Raw genomic sequence first — 15,612 nt, forward strand, 5'->3', positions numbered from 1 at the left:
GTCTGAGTCACCTCAGCTAACTCCTCTGAGTGTGAAGGAGAAGCGTTTTCTACTCCGAGCCTCTCCCGGCCACCCTGTGGACTAAGCCCCATTCGACGGCTTGTACTGGCTGGCACTCTGGGTCTCAGAGTAAGACTCTTAACCTCACACTGCTCCCCGGGAACCCAAAGATGGCAGCCCACTGCTCCTCAAGGGGATGAGTTAATGCAGAGGTAAATTTCTCCAATGTGAGATCAATAAAGTTCAATGATTATTATGTATCTGGGATCTTGTTCTTTCAGCTGCACCAATCTTTCTGTTGATCACCTGCTCTATTGTTCCTTCACTTCTGAACAGGACCCCAAAATTAGGGGCAGGATCTCCTCTCTGATCTAAAGAGGGAAAGCTGACTAATAGCGGTCAAGAACCACGGACTTGGACTTGTAGGAGTTTCCTCATCTTCCTTGAAAAGCCACCTTACTGTGGTGAAGGGGATTGCTCAGATTATCCCAAAGGCTTTGATGTTTGAGGCTTAAATGCTCATTGTAGATTTTTAGCTGTTCAAAAACCTTTATGATGACCACAAAAAAGAGGCCAGTGATGTCACCTGTCAGAGCTGGGACCTCACCGTGGAGCCACCAGTTTGGCTTAACCCTGGTGGGACCAAGCTGAAGGAGAGATGCAAAGCTATCCCCAATTGGGCCCAGCACCTGCTGGGGACACCATGAGGGTCTGGAGCCAAGACGATTCAGCCACAGTCAGAGGCAGATGCAACCTGAACTACAGACACCTAGCTGAAAGCTAACAGCTGAAACTGTCTTTTTAAAAGTAAGATGTGTAAAGGATTTCTTTCACCCAGCTGACAAGCAGTATGCAGCAACATGTGTGCAAATGTTTCAAACACTAAACCCTGGTGGGTTTAAGGTCTGACCCTGGTTGTCAAGCTTCTACAGAACTTTAGTGAAAGCTCTTCTTGCTGGAGGTATTGGGTTGCTAGTTAAGGTAAGTCCCCCCGCTTGCAAACAGGAGGCCTGGGTTTGTATCCCAGCTAGGGGGGAATGAGCTGCCAGTGCGGGTCCTTAGGCAAGACCCTTAACGCTAATAATGTCTGTTTTGGGGAGTGGCAGCATAGGGGTTAGGGATTGGAATCCTGAGGTTCAGAGTTCAAGCCCCAGTCCCACAGACTGCCACTGTGAGTCCCTGTGCAACACCCTTAACCCCACACTGCTCCCCGGGCGCCGTACAATGGTAGCCTACTGCTCCCCAAGGGGATGAGTTAAATGCAGAGAGGGAATTTTGTTGCTCTGTTCTTGTAACAGTGGAATGACACTAAAAAAACACTGGAAAATGACCAAGAACTGCAGACCTAAACGGACCTTCATCTTAAACCATCTTCAGGTTGGACACATGGAAATCTGAGCTAAGAATCTGCATGTGGCCGTCATGATGATTCCCATGTGTCGATGTTACCTGCAGCTCGCACCATGCCACCTCCACCGTCTTCTCCGTGTCCAGGCCTTTGTAAACCGTCTTAAAGGAACCTCGCCCGATCTCGATGTTGAACTTCAGGAATCGTCCATCAGGCGATGAGCCCACCGCCTTCGTCTCCTCTTCGTCCTCCTCCTTCCGTTGTTGCCATAGCAACTCCTCCCTAGTAGAGTCAGACAGGGTGATTCCCGCCTCCTCCGCGGAGTCCCAGCCGATGCTCTGACCTGCTGCAGGTTTCTCGCCGGCATCTGATTGGCTGGTTCTGTCGTCCTCTGAAGTTTTCATGGAGGTGGGAGGAAGACTCCATCCTTCCTCCTCTTCCTCCTCATCTTCATCTTCCTCTTCTTCTGGCCTCTTCTTGGTGTCACTGTCAGGTGTCGAGGTCATCATGGTACACTGAGGTCTAGCTGAAGGTGTCCCTGTGAGGTCACCGGAGTGGGCGGAGCTTCAATAACCTGAAAACCAAAGGAATTTTTCTCCATTAAAATCTGTAATGTTGATGTTGGAAGTAAATATTAAACTGATATATTGCCAGAACAGTTTGTGGAGTTTAAGGAGTTTCCCACACATTATTTAAAGTTTATTAGCCTGTTTCATTGCCATTTTATATTTATTATTAAACTGATTATGATTACACATCTTAGAAAAGTAGAAAAATAAGAATATGTCAAACAAATAATCCATTTATTATTTTTTGTAAATTATCCATTTTTATCAGAGAGTAAAATATTAAACATAATTGATCTAAAAAACTTTAATTAGTAACTTTGTTTATACAGCCTTGTAGCCTGACAGTAAGCAGGTTAATCATCTGTTCCTCTAACAGCTTCATCTTCTGATTATTACCAAATCTTCAGACTCTGGTTGCTTTGAATAACTGAATAAACTTTTAGTTATGATATATTTCATGTAAATAATAAAGTGATTTTTTTTCTACTCACTCTGATGAGCCTCAGACTGGAAACCAGTAAATCCAAGCAGCTGGGGGAACTTTAAAGTTCTGTTTTAGTTTGGGTCTGGCTCCTCTGCTTCTTCTGTGACGTCACAGCCTGACACTCTGCTCGCGCTATCAGTTCACAGCAGGCTGCACGAGCGACAGGAAGCCCCGCCCACCGGACACCTGTCACCTGTCTGATAGAAACCATCTTGGAGTGGCGACCAATAATTTATAGAAAAAGATCAATAGATCACTTGATTTTGTTTTTTAAATAATTATTTTAATTAAAACATTTATTTTTATTTTTACTTACAGTTATGAGGTAAATGGTTCATGCTATTTCCCTTTTATTTAAAGACTGTTGTATTTTTTCCTATAAATAAATAAACTAATATAAACAGAAAGGTTAGTCCTGCTTTATCTCTACCTGGACCCCCAGTGTAGAGAACAGCTTAGGATCCTAATCCTGCCTTCTGGGATTTTTAGAAACATTAAACCTGATATTTGTTAAACGATGATAGAAAATGACTTTCCTTAACTGTTATTTTTTAATGCCTTTTTGATTTATAATGTAGAACAACCATCAGCTGCTTCTTTACAGACAATTCAAAGATCAAAACACATTTTTATCAGGAGATAATCTTTACTTTAAAACCTTTAAATTCTGCCATAACTTTAATAACTTATGCAGAGTTCTTAAAAAAAAAAGCTGTTACTATATATTATTTGTTGCGATTAAATAATAAAATATTACCAATATAATTTTTGTTGTGTGTTAATTTTTTTTTTATTAAATTTCCTCCGTGCTGTAATACCAAATTTTGTCCACTAGATGGTGACATTTATCATAAACTCTGCAATCTCCGTTTTTATTTTATTTTCTATAATTTTTTCAAAAATATTATATTTGTAATTCTCTTAGGTGGATAATTAATCGTGTTGAATAAAAAATAATCAAACTAATCAAACTAGATATTTAATTATGTATTTATTTTTTCTGTATTTATTTGATTATTTTTATTTATTTATTTATTTATTTATTTATTCATACGGTCGTGTGTAAAAGCTGTTTCCATCTGTTTCATGCACAGACCTCTGTCCTCCGATTTAACTGATGTGAGTATTAAAAACCTCTTTTGTTTGCTTCTAATTTTCTACATGTTATATCTTTATAGATGCCTGTTTTAACTTCATGCTTTTTAAATGGAATCCAATCAGCTTAAGGCTTTTTTTTTTCTAATTTATGGTCTGTTTTCTGGCTGAGATTTCAATGCAAAAGATACAAAATGATAATAGCAACAAAAAATGTCCTCATGCTTAGAATTAATCAGTCGGTAAAACTTGAAACAGGTTAGAAAAAGATTGTTTTAAATATATGTAGAAAACAAAATATTATTGTTTTCCTGAACCTGAAGCTGTTTTTTTTTATTTTTAATCCCTGCAGGAGGATTAAGCAGCTCTTCTCCTTCATCTCATCATAAATCTGTTCCTTATCCTGATCTTTCATCTTAATCCCTTTGTCCGGTCGTTTTATCTTCCTCTGTTTGCAGTGACTTTACTGCAAACATGCAGATGTGATCAATGTTAAATATAGTTTGATGATCGAAAGCAGGGGTCACCAACCTTTTAAAAGACTGAGGTCTAATTCATTGGTACTGAGTCATAGGAAGGGCTACCAATACTGACCTATGAGCTGGAGGAGTTTGCCTTCAGCTAAACTTCATAGATAATAAACATATTTCTATTGTTTCTTTTCATTTCTAATTTGCTTTTAGATATTGTCATTTATAAATCCCTGTAAATGCTTAAATGTTTTAAATTATTGATATGATAAAATGCTCTATAAATGTTTTTTTTTAAAGTAAGAGAAGCAGCATAAGATACAATTTCAAACTTAGTCCATTGGTGAGTTGTTCTGTTTTCAGACGATGCTGAGGGGCCCCCATGTGGTCCTTGAGGACCCTTGGTTCCTGTGGGCATCATGTTGGTGACCCCTGATCTACAGGTTGATCTATAGATTTATTCTCATGAAGCTGTGTGATGTCCTAAGGTTTCTTCAAGGATCAGCAATCTGTTCATCGAACACTAGGATTCCTGTTCTGTTCTTCTCTGCAGGTGATTTTTCCTCGTTAACAGAGCATGCAGATACATGTTTGACAGGAGGGCAGCGCTTTGTGACCTTCCTTCAAGTCATGTTCTGCTGTCTGAAGCTGCTGCACCTCCTTTTTCTAATCCCCCCATCGTCCCTCCAAGGGGTGGCGCTGTGGCGCCGGGGAAACCGAGTGTCCTCCATCAACGCCTGCCAGCAGACGGAGGCGGCAGACGGTGGGCTGACTGTTCGCTGCAGCGGACTGCGATTGGCTCAGGTCTGTCCGCTGGTCCCAGTTCAACCAGTTGATTCCCATGTAGATGGTTGAGTCTTTAGGAGTCTGGTTGATGGACTTGGTCCAGGAGAGTGGGTCCAGAGACCTTCTCAGATGTGTTTGTCTCTGCAGATACCGGCCGGCCTGCCTAATCACACCACCCATCTGTTTCTGAACAAGAACCGGCTCACCTCTCTGCCTGCCTTCTGCTTCTCTGATCTGTTCCTGCTGGATGAACTGGATCTGTCCCACAACCAGGTCCTCACCCTCCAGTAGGGCACCACCGCAGAGAAACGGGAGGAAATGGTTTCACTCACTTCCTGTTTCCCATCACAGTTGTCCTTTCTGGAGCCGGGATGTTTCTCTGGCCTGGTGTCGTCTCTCCGGTACCTGGACCTCTCATCCAATCTCCTCACCACGTTGGACCCTGTGGTTCTTGGTGGACTTCAGGTCCAAGCCAACCTGAGCCAGAACCCGTGGCACTGTGACTGCAGCATGCAGGTGAGCCTCGGTTTGAGAGAAGAGCTTCCTAAGGTTGGTAGGTGAATGACTTCATGTCTGTGTTCAGATTTCAGTACCTCAGCTGGACATGGACATGTCCTCCCTGGAGAAAGTCATCTGTCAGACCTCGGACCTTCCAAACCTCGGTAGGTTGGCTCCACGTGATTGCTTGTTTTAAACCTCACAAAAAAGATTCTGGTTCTAACCGTTCGTTTTAGGAGCTGTTGGACTTCCGCTGGTCGTACTGATGCAGGACTGGGATCTGTGTCAGTCTGTGAGGAGAACCACAGACTTCCTGACCCTGATCACCATGTTCCTCTGGTTCGGCATGCTCATCGCCTACCTGATCCACTACATTCGACACAACGAGGTGTTCGCCCGACGACACCTGGAGTACCTGAAGTTCCTGGAGAGCCGGGACCCTTTTAGACCCAGATAAAGATCTCCTTTGGTACCATTCAACTGCAACTTCCTATGTAGTGGAAGTTCTTTTGGGTCATTTGTTTTCAAATTATCCTTTCCTCAGAACTTTAAAAAGTTAAAGTTAAAAAAAACAATCCATTGGACTTTGTTTTCAAAGTTTGAAGACGTTTTGCTTCCCATCCAGTAAGCTTTTTCAATTCAAAAGGTCTGGATTAGAGTTGAGATCCAGGCTTTATAGAGTAGCCCAACAAAAGCTTTGCAATGACTTAGAAAATGTGCACATTGTATTACAATACCCAATACTGGCCCATTCCTCTGAAAAGGCAGTCGTTAAGGGTCACTGTTGGCCTGGCTGACCTGGCGAGATCGTATTGGGAGGGATTTTGAGAACTGTACGCTGAGTCGACCCCCCTTTGTTAAACATTTTTATCTTTTAACATAAATGGCTTCAAACCGTCTGTCTTCTTTATCTACAATGTGAACATCTAAAGAAGATAAAGAAGATAGGTGGTTTTAAAGGGGTGTGAAGGAAGCAAACCAACCTTGGACAGAAGGGGTGGACTCAGGTTTCAGTTCTCAAAAACCTACAACGCAGCAATAGAGTTGATTCCTTCCCAATACCATCTCAACCCCCATCGCTATGCAAAGGGACAAAATATTTGGCCAGGGCTGCCAGGCCAACAATGACCCTTAATGATTGCCTTTTCTGAGGAATGGGCCAGTTATCAGGTATTGCAGGCCAATATCGACCTCAACGACTCTGTTAGGTTTATTCAGTGATGATTATAAAACATTTTTGCAAGGGGATGCTCCACTCCTGTCTCATGATCCAGTCAGGAGACCATCCTGCCTTGTCATTCTGATGGAGCATTCTGTCTTCATGAACTGATCAATTGTTCTGTCAGAACAATACTCTGTTTGTAACCATGTGTCATGTTCTGTTAATAAATGCTCTGCGGAGGAGGTCCAGTGGGAGACAGTGTGTTTGAGTCTGGGGTTCAACTGTCTCTCCTTCCTGCAGGAATTGTATCCATAAATTGTGTATTTCATTTCTTCTTCAGCAAAACCCTACATTTTATGAACCCAACAGACTCCCATTATTAACGGGTGGTTTCTGGTTTTCCAGTTTCAATCTGCATGTTTTCTAGGCCATTACAAGGCTTTGTTGAGCTACTCTATAAACGCCTGGAAATCAACGCTAATCCAGACATTTTGAAATGAAAAAGCTTCCTAGATGGGAAGAGAAACGTCTTTAAACTTGAAAACAAAGTCCAGTGGATTGTCTTTTAACTTTAACTTTTTGGAATGAGTATGACCTGGATGTCTGAGAATCTCCACCAACATGTTTCTGCTTTCAGGTCCCAATAGAACCCTGATCATTTGCACAACTTCATCCACCAGATCTCCATTGAGCTCAATAGAACTAAAAGACATTGTTAAGCTGTTAAACTAACATCTCATGGAGGGACCTCTTCACTTTAATCGGACCTTGATCCTTCTGGAACCTTTCAGAAACTTCCTCGATGATCTTTAGCTCGCGTTCATCATGTAGGCCAGGCATCCCCAACCTCGGTCCTTGAGGCTCGCTGTCCAGCAGGTTTTAGAGGTTTCCCTGCTTTAACACAGCTGATTATAATGATTGCAGTAGATCAAAAGCCTGATAATCAGCTTTCAATTAAAATCAGCTGTGCTGGAGCAAAGAAACCTTTGAAACCTGCAGGACAGTGGGCTTCGAGGACGGAATATGGGGATGCCTGGTGTAGGCAACCATAAAGATTATTACAGTTCATTAGAAATCCCTACAGGTACTTCATCTCTGGAGAATCTCTAAACCAGGCGTCTAAAACTGGTTCCAGAAGTGAGTCCCGTCTTAACATGGTGACTTGATGAGATGAATGGAGTCTGCTGCGCTACTGCTTGGTTGGAAAGAAAACCTGCAGCCATACGGCCCTTTCTGGAACCAGTTTGAGACCCCTGATCTAAACAAACACTCAAACTGCCACAATGACCATAAGGATCTCTTTAAAAGAAATAAGAAAATACCTTTGAAGATGAACAAAATGCTTCACTGAACAAATTAAACCGATTTAATTCAACCATACAGCTTCCTGTAGATGAGGTGATGTTTCAAAATGACCCTAAACCTGCACATCCACTTTACAGCTAAAGGTATTTAAAGGATCTCACCCACAAAAAAATGCCATTTGGGCATCTTAGATAAAAAATACGAATTACTTTACTTTTCCAATGCTATGTTGGATTTTAATGGCATTACACTGCAAAAAATAGAAACCTAAATAAGTTATTGTTTCTTAAAATAGGTGAATTTTGTCTTAATTAAACTGAGGAGGTAAGTGAGACACTTTGCCAATGGAACAAGACAATTGACATTTAAAAAGAAAAGAAAGAAAAAGAAAAATATCTGCACTGTCTTATTACAAGCGTATATTATCTAATTATCTTATTTTAAGAGTAAACATGCTCAATCCATTGGCAAATCATCATGTTTACTTACTAAAATTAAGGGTAAACAAACTTGATTTAAGAAATTTTTACTTATTTCTAGATCGGTTTTGCAGTGTAGAGCATAACCAGCAGCTCTGGAAGTTAATCCATCCAAATCACCCTTTCAGCATTAATCTGTGAACTGTATCTGAATGTTTCCATGGTAACTGCTCCCTACCTCAGAAACTACACCCTCCTCTCACATTCTGCGCCTGTTAAACCTTGTTTTTGCGTTAGAAAGCTGAATAAATCCTTTAAAATCACTGTGGGTTGAGTTCTTTGTGTGTCTGAAACAGGTTGGATGTTTAAATGATTGCCTCATTTTTATAGGATGCCATTTGTAAAGTTAGGGAGTGAAAAATTAGGAGCAATATTTATGGTTAATTAGCGTGTTTTAAGAGAAAAATAAGGGGGTTATGTTTTTCCATGTCAGTTTTTTTACTATGTCATTCATTCGTTAATAAAAATCTTACTTTGTTATATAAATTGTTTAGTTTGGATGTAAATATTTAGTTTGCAAATTAAATGTTTAGTTTGTTTAAATCCAAACTTAAATGATTTAAAGAGGTTACTAAATATTTAGCTCCAAACTAAAAAGAAAGAGTTTTATAAATGAATGAATGACATAGTGAAAAACATGACTTGTAAAAAAAAATTAACCCTTTCTTTTTTGACTGCTTAAGTTTAAAACTTTACATTTCAACCTATCCATGGGCACCCCCCAGGGGAGTATTAGTGCTGCGGTAATTATTTTAACTAGTAAATATCTGTGGAAAAAGAGCTATTTACATCCATAAAACCAGACTGGAGGGTTCTAAAAGCGTGGACTTGAATAAGTTTGACTGTTTGGGCCAAGTTTCTGTAGCAAAGCATAAGAGCTTGTGACTATGTTTAAAAGGATGTTCAGAGGCCTTTTTTACTTCTTGGTGAAATGTAGCTTTTTCTTATGGAAGACGATTAGGGCTACTGAAAAAATAAAAAAAAGTAAACTGATTTTTAAATTTGATCTCAGTTTAATATGGGAAAAAGTCAGAATTCTGATTTTTTTTCAGAAGAAACATGTTAACTTAAAAAAATAAATAAATAAATCAGTGTTGCTAATCCGCTTCTGTGTTTTCTTTTACAGCAGTATTATTGTTTTTTTTAATTTTAGCTTTATCTTGCCGCAAAGAACTTTTAAGGCGCAACTGTAGGAACGGTACTAAGAAAACCTATTAGCTGCCTATTATATTTATAAATGGCTTTAGGTTGTTGATTTGTAATGTCAAGAAATAACCTTAAAATTTAAATGTAAAAAAATATATATATATTTAAATCATGTTTCTGATCTAACAGACTAAAATTAAAATAATAATAAAATCTGAAGCTTTATTTTGTTTAAAATGTACTTTTTTAAAAACATTTTATTAACTTAATTGAATAAAAATTCTCATTCCTCTTGAGGCTCTGGATCACCGAAAGGAGACGAGAAAAAAGGTACAAGCGGTTGATACGAAGCGGAGAGAAGGCGGTTGACATAAACTGGTTTGTGACTGGATCGGGATGGCAACAAAGTCAGATGGGGGTGGTGAGGATGACATGGATTTTGATGAGTGGACATCGGTAGGAAGAGGAAGAGGTAGAGGTAAGGCGAAGGTTCTGAGAGAGGATAGAGTAATTGGTAGCCAGAACACTAAACGAAGTTTGGAAGAGTACAGCTCAGATGAAGAAAACAGAGCAGTCAGGAAAAAAGTAACAAACGAAGAATTTAAGATAATACTTAAATTCAGGAATGAAGATATAAATGTTAACCTGAGCCCGATTCAAGTCTCAAGAGAAATAAAAAAGAAACTAGGGGAAGTGGAATTTGTTAAAACATTACGAGATGGAAACATGTTGATAAAATGCAAATCTGAAGATCAAAAGAATAAATGCATGCAGATTGACAACATTTGCAAAAAAGTTGTTAGTGAGAAACTAATTGTTGGAGAAAATAGAGTGTCACGTGGTGTTATCACTGGTATTCCGCTGGAGGAGGATTTAGAAAGACTCAAAAAGAATATACAGGGGGGAGAAGTTCGGAGATTGAAAAGATTGCAAAAGCATGTAAATGGAGAACAAATAGAGAGCTTATCGATTCTTTTGGAGTTTCAAGGAGAAGTCCTTCCTGATAAAATTAAAATTGGATTTATGAGTTTTCCTGTAAGACCATATGTCCCTCCCCCTTTGCGCTGTTTTAAATGTCAAAGGTATGGTCATATCGCAGCAGTATGTAAGGGGAAACAAAGATGTGCCAAATGTGGAGGAGATCATCGATATGATGAATGTGGAGTGGATGTACAAATGAAATGCTGTAACTGTGGGGGTCAGCATAATGTGGCATATGGAGGTTGTGAGGCGAGGAAAAGGGCAGCAGAAATTCAACAGCTGAGAACAATTAAAAACATCACTTATGCAGAGGCAGCAAAAAGTGTTCAAGAGAAAAGAATGGTTCAGAAAAGTCAACAAGTAATGTCTAGCACAAGTGCTGACCCCAGCCAAACTTCAAAATCTGGAATGGAGATCACAATGGATAAATTAATATTATTCATGGCATATGTAATCAACTGTACTGATCAAGTAAAACAGAAAACAGAAAAAATTAAAATTATCGTGAAAGGTGCAGAAAAATTTTTGGCTGTGAAGGATTTATCTTGGGAACTAATAAATAAAAGGCTTGAAATGGATGGAAAGCAAGGTGGAGGAAAAACTCAATGATTATCTTACAATGGAATGCAAGAAGTCTAATAGCAAATGGTCAAGAATTGAAAGGATATATAAACTGTTTGGAAATTAAACCAGATATTATTTGTGTTCAGGAAACATGGCTTAGACCAGATCTAGATTTTGTGATTTCGGGATATGATAGCATTAGAAGGGATAGGGAGAAAGAAAGTGGAGGAGGCTGTATAATATTTGTTAAGCAAGGGATTCAGTATAGGTTTGTAGATAAAGGATCATCTTTAGAATGGGTATCTGTGGACATTTGGATTAATAAAGAAAATATTAGGATAATAAACTTTTATAATCCCTGTAAAAAACTGAGTTTAGATGAAATAGAAGAAATGTTTAAAAATCTAGGAAAAAGTCTAATCTGTTGTGGAGATTTTAATGCTTTTAGCACTGTATGGGGTCATAAAAATGATGAAAACGGAGAAGTGGTAGAACAAATAATGGATAAGAAACAATTGGTTTGTATTAATAATGGAGAAGGGACAAGAATTGATATTAGAAATGGAAATGAATCAGCGCTAGATCTAACTCTAGTATCAGCGAATTTTGCTGGGATTAGTAATTGGAAAGTTTTAAAAGAATCAACATTAGGAAGTGATCATTATCCTATTGTTATTGAAATCGGCTTAGAAATAGAGAAAGTTGTTAATAAAAATATAGAAAAATTGAATTGTAAAAATGTTGATTGGGAAAAATATAAAATAATAAGTGATGAAAAAATGCTAAAGGTTAATTTAAATTTGGATATAGATAGCATAAATTCTTCTATCTGCGAAGCTACACTATATTGCCAAAAGTATTTGCTCACCTGCCTTGACTCACATATGAGCTTAAGTGACATCCCGTTCCTAATCCATAGGGTTCAATATGACGTCGGTCCACCCTTTGCAGCTAGAACAGCTTCAACTCTTCTGGGAAGGCTGTCCACAAGGTTTAGGAGTGTGTTTATGGGAATTTTTGACCATTCTTCCAGAAGCGCATTTGTGAGGTCGCACACTGATGTTGGACGAGAAGGCCTGGCTCTCAGTCTCCGCTCTAATTCATCCCAAAGGTGTTCTATCGGGTTGAGGTCAGGACTCTGTGCAGGCCAGTCAAGTTCATCCACACCAGACTCTGTCATCCATGTCTTTATGGACCTTGCTTTGTGCACTGGTGCACAGTCATGTTGGAAGAGGAAGGGGCCAGCTCCAAACTGTTCCCACAAAGTTGGGAGCATGGAATTGTCCAAAATGTCTTGGTATGCTGAAGCATTCAGAGTTCCTTTCACTGGAACTAAGGGGCCAAGCCCAGCTCCTGAAAAACAACCTCACACCATAATCCCCCCTCCACCAAACTTTACACTTGGCACAATGCAGTCAGACAAGTACCGTTCTCCTGGCAACCGCCAAACCCAGACCCGTCCATCAGATTGCCAGATGGAGAAGCGCGATTCGTCACTCCAGAGAACGCGTCTCCACTGCTCTAGAGTCCAGTGGCGGCGTGCTTTACACCACCGCATCCGACGCTTTGCATTGCACTTGGTGATGTATGGCTTGGATGCAGCTGCTCGACCATGGAAACCCATTCCATGAAGCTCTCTGCGCACTGTTCTTGAGCTAATCTGAAGGCCACATGAAGTTTGGAGGTCTGTAGTGATTGACTCTGCAGAAAGTTGGCGACCTCTTCGCACTATGCGCGTCAGCATCCGCTGACCCCGCTCCGTCAGTTTACGTGGCCTACCACTTCGTGGCTGAGTTGCTGTCGTTCCCAAACACTTCCATTTTCTTATAATACAGCTGACAGTTGACTGTGGAATATTTAGGAGCGAGGAAATTTCACGAATGGATTTGTTGCACAGGTGGCATCCTATCACAGTTCCACGCTGGAATTCACTGAGCTCCTGAGAGCGACCCATTCTTTCACAAATGTTTGTAAAAACAGTCTGCATGCCTAGGTGCTTGAATTTATACACCTGTGGCCATGGAAGTGATTGGAACACCTGATTCCAATAATTTGGATGGGTGAGCAAATACTTTTGGCAATATAGTGTATTTTAGGAGCGGCCCAAGGAACGATTCAAAAGAAAAAAGGAAAATATAAGAGAAAAATAGTTCCATGGTGGACAAAGGAATGTGATTTGGCAATTAAATCTAGAAATAAAGCTTTTAGACTGTTAAAGAGAAATCAAAATTTTGAGAATTTGTTGGCATATAAAAAGTCACAAGCTTTGGTTAAAAGAACAGTAAAAAGTGCTAAAAAGGTTTATTGGGGAAATTTTTGTAATTCAATAGGAAGGGAAACAAATATTTCAAAAATCTGGGGAATGATTAAACGAATGAATGGAATAAGAAGGGAATATGGTTATCCAGTTCTTAAGAATGGAGATGAAATGGCTCTAAATGATGAGGACAAGGCAAATATGCTGGGTAGGAAATTTGTTGAAATACATAGTAACAAAAACTTAAATATAGAAGAAATAAGGAAAAGAGCTTCTATTATTAAGGAAAATAGTAATTTATTAGAAGTAGATACAGAATATAATGATCTATTGAATAATTCCTTTTCATTATTTGAATTGAACAACTCTTTAAGGAAAACAAAAAATTCTTCTCCAGGAAAAGACAATATCTCTTATATTATGATTAAAAAACTTAGTAATTCATCTAAAAAGATATTATTAGATTTCTTTAATAGGATATGGGAAGAGGGTTATTTACCTGTGGCATGGAAGGAAGCAATTATAGTTCCAATTTTAAAGCCAGGGAAAGAGAAGTCAAATCCTACAAGCTATAGGCCCATTGCTTTGACATCACATATATGCAAAATAATGGAAAGAATGATAAATGAAAGACTGAGTTATTTTGTGGAGAAGAAGGGGTTTTTGTCAAAATTTCAGAGTGGATTCAGAAAAGGTAGAAGTACTATGGACCCTGTTTTGTGTCTAGAACATGAAATCAGAAAAGGACAAGTTAATAAGGAGAGTGTGGTGGCTGTCTTCTTCGACATAGAGAAAGCCTATGATATGATGTGGAAAGAAGGTTTTTTAATTAAATTAAGAAAAATGGGGGTTAGAGGATCAATGTTTAATTGGATAAAAGATTTCTTACATAATAGATCTATACAAGTAAGAATAGGTCAACATTTGTCAGAAAAATATTTTGTTGAAAACGGAACACCTCAAGGAAGTATTGTGAGTCCTTTGTTTTTCTCTATTATGATTAATGATATGTTTGATAAGTTAGAGAGTGGGATGGGTTGTTCATTATTTGCTGATGATGGAGCAATCTGGAAGAGAGGTAAGAACTTGAAATTTATAGTTAAAAAATTACAAGAAGCAATTTATAGTATAGAAGAGTGGTTATATATTTGGGGTTTTAAAATTTCAATAGATAAGACAAAGACTTTATTTTTCACTAGGAAGAAAGTATCTAGTGATTTAAAATTGTATTTGTATAAACATGATTTAGAAAGAGTAAAGGAATTTAAGTTTCTGGGTATGTGGATGGATGAAAAACTGACCTGGAGTAGTCATATTCAAAAAGTAGTGGACAAGTGTAAGAGAGTTTTAAATGTTATGAGGTGTTTGGTGGGGAGAGAGTGGGGCGCTGAGAGGAAAGCGTTAAAATCAATATATACGGGTTTAATAAGATCTGTATTAGATTATGGCAGCCTGGCATTTGGATCAGCTTCAGAAACTCTTCTTAAAAAATTAGATATTATTCAGTTTCAAGCCTTGAGGTTGTGTACAGGAGCCATCAGAACAACTCCAATCTCAGCTTTGGTAGTTGAAATGGGGGAAATTCCACTTTACCTTAGAAGATTACAGTTAAGATTATCTTACTGGAGTTATTTAAAGGGTCATTATAAAAATCATCCATGTCAAGAAATTTTAAAACCTAGTTGGGAAAAAGGGAAAAAGACTTTAAAATCCTTTGGTTGGGAGATAGAAAGTGATGTTAAAAATTTTCAGTTATCATCCATAAAAATGAGTGATACAGTTCCTCTGTCACTGGTTCATCCATCTCTATTTAATGAAATCATTGTGGACTTATCATTGTTGAAGAAGAGGGAAAAAGGAAATTTTTCAGAATCTTGCTCAGTCCAATCATATATAGAAAATAAATATTTTGGTTTTGTTCAAGTGTATACAGATGCATCTAAAAGCCTAAGTAACAACAATGGGGTGTCATTTATCGTCCCAGAGTTTAATATTAAAAAATGTAAGAGGATTTCTGATGACGTATCAGTGTTTACAGGGGAAATGATGGGAATTATTTTGGCTTTGAGTTGGATTGAAGATGTTCGTCCTTTAAGAAGTTTAATTTGCTCTGATTCAAGCTCATCGTTATATTCAATTAAAAATAATCATTCCAATAGTAGACCAGACCTTCTATTGGAGATTCAGTTAATACTTTATAGAATTCAGACTATGGGATTAATTGTCATTTTTACATGGGTTCCATCTCATATAGGAGTAATAGGAAATGAATTGGCAGACAGATATGCAAAACAAGCTTCAAAAAACAGTTGCATTGAGATACTGATTCCATTTAGTAAAGAGGAGATAAAATCTATTATAAAACAAAAGGTTAAGGAAAGATGGCAGAAGCAGTGGGAGGAGGAAAGAACTGGTAGATGGCTTTATAGCATTCAAAGGAAAGTTGGGGTAATGAGGAGGACAGGAAG

At 38.6% G+C, this 15,612-nt stretch overlaps 2 protein-coding genes across 3 annotated transcripts in view; one reads left to right on the forward strand and one right to left on the reverse strand.

Annotated features, from left to right (window-relative positions):
* The window catches only part of LOC119796857 (serine/threonine-protein kinase WNK4-like), a 24,183-nt gene extending 21,659 nt beyond the window's left edge, over positions 1-2,524 (reverse strand). Inside the window, exons 1-2 of the mRNA XM_038305609.1 lie at positions 2,409-2,524; positions 1,450-1,922 (exon numbers count right to left, since the gene is read on the reverse strand). Coding sequence (XP_038161537.1) covers positions 1,450-1,857 — 408 coding nt within the window. The 5' untranslated portion in view covers positions 1,858-1,922; positions 2,409-2,524. The remainder of the gene's footprint in view (positions 1-1,449; positions 1,923-2,408) is intronic.
* Positions 1-6,545, forward strand: part of LOC119796856 (leucine-rich repeat-containing protein 3B-like) — a 15,417-nt gene extending 8,872 nt beyond the window's left edge. Inside the window, exons 2-6 of one of the 2 annotated variants that reach the window (XM_038305607.1) lie at positions 4,520-4,770; positions 4,900-5,025; positions 5,104-5,268; positions 5,336-5,414; positions 5,487-6,545. In XM_038305607.1, coding sequence (XP_038161535.1) covers positions 4,597-4,770; positions 4,900-5,025; positions 5,104-5,268; positions 5,336-5,414; positions 5,487-5,707 — 765 coding nt within the window. In that variant the 5' untranslated portion in view covers positions 4,520-4,596 and the 3' untranslated portion in view covers positions 5,708-6,545. The remainder of the gene's footprint in view (positions 1-4,519; positions 4,771-4,899; positions 5,026-5,103; positions 5,269-5,335; positions 5,415-5,486) is intronic. The other variant, XM_038305608.1, reaches the window with a different exon arrangement.
* The last annotated feature ends 9,067 nt before the right edge of the window (positions 6,546-15,612 follow it).

This window comes from Cyprinodon tularosa, unplaced genomic scaffold, assembly GCF_016077235.1.
Source record: "Cyprinodon tularosa strain WSP-4 unplaced genomic scaffold, ASM1607723v1 ctg560, whole genome shotgun sequence".
Lineage (NCBI taxonomy): Eukaryota > Metazoa > Chordata > Actinopteri > Cyprinodontiformes > Cyprinodontidae > Cyprinodon > Cyprinodon tularosa.